Source organism: Juglans regia, chromosome 12 (assembly GCF_001411555.2).
Source record: "Juglans regia cultivar Chandler chromosome 12, Walnut 2.0, whole genome shotgun sequence".
In the NCBI taxonomy this organism is placed as follows: Eukaryota; Viridiplantae; Streptophyta; class Magnoliopsida; order Fagales; family Juglandaceae; genus Juglans; species Juglans regia.
In genome coordinates, this window is record NC_049912.1 from 5,405,637 (window position 1) to 5,410,437 (window position 4,801).

Below are 4,801 nucleotides of genomic sequence, written 5' to 3' on the forward strand. Positions count from 1 at the left end.
AATTAATATTTAATTCATGAGTACGGTGATTCTGCTCTCTCTTTATATAATTTTACATATAATCGTAAAATGCGTAAATATCACGTAATCGTTTAAAAAAAGAATGAGATCTATTATTAAAAAATTAATTTTTTTTATGTAGATATAATATTTTATTTTTTTTTTTAAAACGATTACGAAGTAGTTACACAATACACGATTGTAAATATATTTTCTCATATATTTTATAAGTTTCAATCCATGAGCTTATAACTTCGTGGGATCCACAAATTAAATCTTATCAAATTTTAATTCTAATTTCCTCTTTCACGAAAACAATATATATATATATATATCATAACATGAATCAGTTTGAAATGGACATACAAATGCATGCTCATTAATATATATTTATTTATACTCTACATGATGATCAACTCAAAGATCAGACAAACTATAGATCAAATTAATACATGATGATCTTAATTTCATGCATGCATCCATCCTATAATTAAGGTGGATGGATGGAAGTATTCCAGAAAGATAAAAAGAAAAAAAGGTTAAGAAATGATGACATAGGGCCACGTGTGACTTTGTCACTCTCCCATATATCATTCACTTTGAGTACATCACACTGAATGGGACGGTCCACTGCTTCATGTACTTCAATAGCCTAAATTATGGCCAATATACACCCACTACTGCTTACCCTTCTTCTACATCTTTACGTATTCTGCTCTCTCTCTCTCTCTCTCTAACTTTTCTTCTCTCTCCTATTCTGCAATTCTTGTTTCGATTCGGATTTTTGTGGTACCCGGCCTGTCCAAACCTCTCTTATCTTTTTTCAACGAAGCATTATTCGATTTTTCGTGTCTTGGCTTGGCTTCCTTCCTTTTCCACTATCTTACAGCACCCTGCCACTTGCTCTCTGCTTTCCTCTCCCGTCTGTCTGTTTCAGCATTCTCCATTAATTCAGGCTTTGACTTGATCTTCACATTCCTGATCACAAAAGCATTACGAATATCATGACGAAGGTGATGATCTCCCGGCCAACCCTTTGGATTTTCATTCTATTTTTTATCAATTAATTTCCTTCTACTTTGTTTTTGTTGGGGAGGCAGCTTGGAGTAGGAATATGCAGCGCATGCTGCATGATTCCACTTTTGAAAATTCTAAAGGATGTTTATTTACGGGGTTTTGCTTTAAATATTCTCTTTTTGCAATGGTTCCTTATATGAACGGTTTGAGAGTTAAGTTTCAGAAAACTGGTTTCTGAAAATTTATAATTTCATGATGTACGTGTTTTATGTTCAGATTTAGAAAATAGATATATATATTATATATCGTTCTTGAATTATTAGTAGTCAAGAAAATAACAAAAAAAAAAAAACAGATCTAGCATGCATGCAGCAGCTGGTTTTAATATATATGATCTTATAATTAAATTAATGATGTTTTTGCTATTAATCTTGCAGAAGGTTGTATTGAAGCTGGATTTAAACGATGACAAAGCCAAGCAGAAGGCCTTGAAAACCGTCTCTACTCTTTCAGGTACGTTAATTATGACGTACGTCTTGTTTCCTTTATTTTTCAAGTACTACTTCTCCCGGCATAATATATATATGAAATATATATGTTTTTTTTCCTCTATGAAAAGACTTCTACTTTCATATTTATTTCGGGGTGGGGAATATGAAAATAATTAGCACGTAAAGTACTTATCATCAGTGCCGGCTCTTCCATTAGGCTACTTAGGCAATTGCCTAAAGCCCCTAATAAAAGGTCTCTAAAAAAATATATAAAATATCATTTATATATATATATATCTAATAAAAAATTTTAATTAATTCAATAAGAAGGAGAATATAAATAAGATCAAATAGATATTATATCATTATTATTTTTTAAGAGTATCACATATAATAATTATTTTACTTATTCTCCTTCTAAGAATACACTTCTCTTTTTTTATTATTAATTTAATATATAATTAATGTGAAAATTATAAATAGCAAATTTTAATTTTTCAATGTTCATAAAAAGTTTTGGTATAATCCTTTGAAGAGGCAAGGGTCCACTTTTTTTCAAATGTGTAAGCTGTTTATAGAACTTTATTGACAATAAAGATTATAATTGTGACTAAGAGTCTAAAGTACTTGGAAAACTAAATTTAATAAAATTCTTTCTAAATAAAAAATTTCTTAATAAAGATTAAGTTAGGTATTAATTAAAAATATGGTATAAAATCGTAATCAATAATTTTACTTTGTAAAATGATAAGAATTATTTTTAAATAAAAATATAATATAAAAATAAAAATAAATTTATTTAATTTTACCCTTAAAAAAAATATATAGTTCAAAATTTTAATCTTAGGCCCCGAAAGATATTGAGCCGGCCCTGCTTATCATTATCGAGTTCTAATTAATTTTTACGAGTCCCGTACGTAACGTTTTGGTTGGTCCAGTACTTGTAGCTAGCGTGCGTAATTAATTTCTTAAGCATGCAACTTTTTGGCGCGTACGTACGTGCATAACAAATTCGTGCATTTTGTTTTATTTTGTTTTTGTTTTTTTTTTTCATTTGAGGAGGGTTTTTGAAGCAAAACTTTGAATACCGTATTGGAAGTCATATCGATTAAGGTACTGGAACTAAATATTTCAGTATCGATATCGTTTCGTGTATCGTTTTGAAATAATATTTCAGTATCGATACCATTTCGGTATCGATACCGTTTTATATACCGTTTTGAAATAGTTTATACATAGATAAATTATATATATAAGCATTAATTGTATTCTAAAATAACAACAAAATAAGTCATAAACTCTATACTTCTCAATACAAATTTTAAGTTTTAAGTTACAACTAACATAAGTTCTTAAGTTTTGAGTTACAACAAACATCATGTCAAAAAAAAAAAAAAAAGTTACAACAAACATACTTTTTTCCAAATAGTCCTTAGATATTTATTGAAATTGCGAAAATTCCATCCAAACAGGCTGCAGAATATATACAGGGTGAAATATTTGTTTCGGTCGAGAAAACAAATACAGGCCGGTACACCCAATATTTTGGGCAGTACAAAACAGAAGTATTACTTGTACTGGACCAGTAGCCAGTATGGCATATACCTGTCATACCAGCCAGTATAGTACGGTATCAAAAACATTATTTCGAAGTACTCCAAATCTCGATTTTGGAGGTTAGAAGTTATGCCAATAAGACCATGAGCCTTTGGCATTTGTGCAGCTAGCTAGCTACATCATCATCCTTTTAATTTGATTCGAATTTTGTTGTAAAAACCATGTATAATGATAATTTAAACTATTGCTGGAAAAATCATTTCGGCTGGCGAGGTTTAGATGGTACTGCAAATAATTAAGAAATTGTGTACAAATTTATCTTGTTAATTAAAAACTTGAATATTTGTTAGTTGCTAATTAAGGGCCGGCTGTTTTGAAAACACACACACACATGCATATAGCAAGGTTGAATATATATATATATATATATATATATATTTATATAAATATATATTTAATGAACATGCATAGATCACCCTCTCCAATTATCTTATTGAATCAGGTGGTTTAAATAACATATTATGTAGATACTACAACATTTAATACATGTATATAAGTGTCCGTGTAAAGTTGTCTCTCTTCTTTTAATTAAACCATCGGCCAATATAATTCGTTCATATAATTTAATTTGTAGGCATTGATTCCATTGCAATGGACATGAAGGAGAAGAATCTAACTGTGATAGGGACAGTGGATCCAATATATATTGTGAGCAAATTGCGCAAATATTGGCCAATGGCAGATATGATATCTGTTGGACCGGCAAAAGAGCCTGAGAAGAAAGAGGAGGCGAAGAAGGAAGAAGCAAAGGCGGCCGAGGAGGGGAAGAAAGAGGAATCCAAGAAAGAAGAAGAGAAAAAAGATGAAGAGAAGAAGGAAAAGCCTGACCCTGTTTTAGAGCTTGTCAAGGCTTACAGAGCTTATAATCCCCACCTCACCTCATATTACCATGTCCAAAGCATGGAAGAGAATCCGAATGCCTGTGTTATTTGTTAAATAGGCTATCGAATATATGTGTGTGAAAGATGTATAATGATCTCTTCTTGTTTGTGATCATCAATGGTTTAATATTGGAGTTTTGTCAAACCAGTATATATATATATATATATATATATATATAAATAAATAAATAAATATATATATATAATAGGATCAGCGGCTGGCAACTGCCAATTAATTAGGAGCTAGCCATTGTGTATATGTGTAATATATATATATATATATATATATATATATTTATATTTATATATATATAGAGATTGATGCTTGATTGATCTCATGTTTAGACCTTAATCATGCATGTCGCTAGATAGAATATTGGAATTTGGTTTGGACACTAAAATTATTTATTTTATCTTTATCTTTTTCCTAATTTCAAGATGCATGCATGCATATATGGATCTAATTCCTCGATCTATTTATCTTTCCCTGTGCTTTTTGTTCCATATGAAATTGAAACAAATAAATTAGTGATGGAATTTGTGGGTCTCATTCATGACCGATGATGATATGTCTCTTTCGTATGTGGACTGATCAATGCATGGTTATATGCAATATGCTTATTATGGTCCCCGTACGTGGAGTATATAATTATAAATTGGCCGGTCGATCTAATATTGCTGATCTTTAATTGTTAATAAATATTTTTTCTTCAAGAGGTTTATCATGATCATGCTCGTGGCAGAAGTTAATTGGCTAGTAATTAAAATAAACAAAAAATTCCGTAGCTTGCTGGC

General features: G+C 30.2%; 1 protein-coding gene across 1 annotated transcript; it reads left to right on the plus strand.

The window, feature by feature from the left end:
* The first annotated feature begins 691 nt into the window (after positions 1-691).
* On the plus strand, positions 692-4,151 carry LOC108979176 (heavy metal-associated isoprenylated plant protein 39-like). Its single transcript, XM_018949782.2, has 3 exons — positions 692-1,013; positions 1,455-1,530; positions 3,700-4,151. Exons 1-3 carry the CDS (start codon positions 1,005-1,007, stop codon positions 4,059-4,061), a joined length of 447 nt encoding a protein of 148 aa, XP_018805327.1. The 5' UTR covers positions 692-1,004; the 3' UTR covers positions 4,062-4,151.
* Positions 4,152-4,801: the final 650 nt, after the last annotated feature.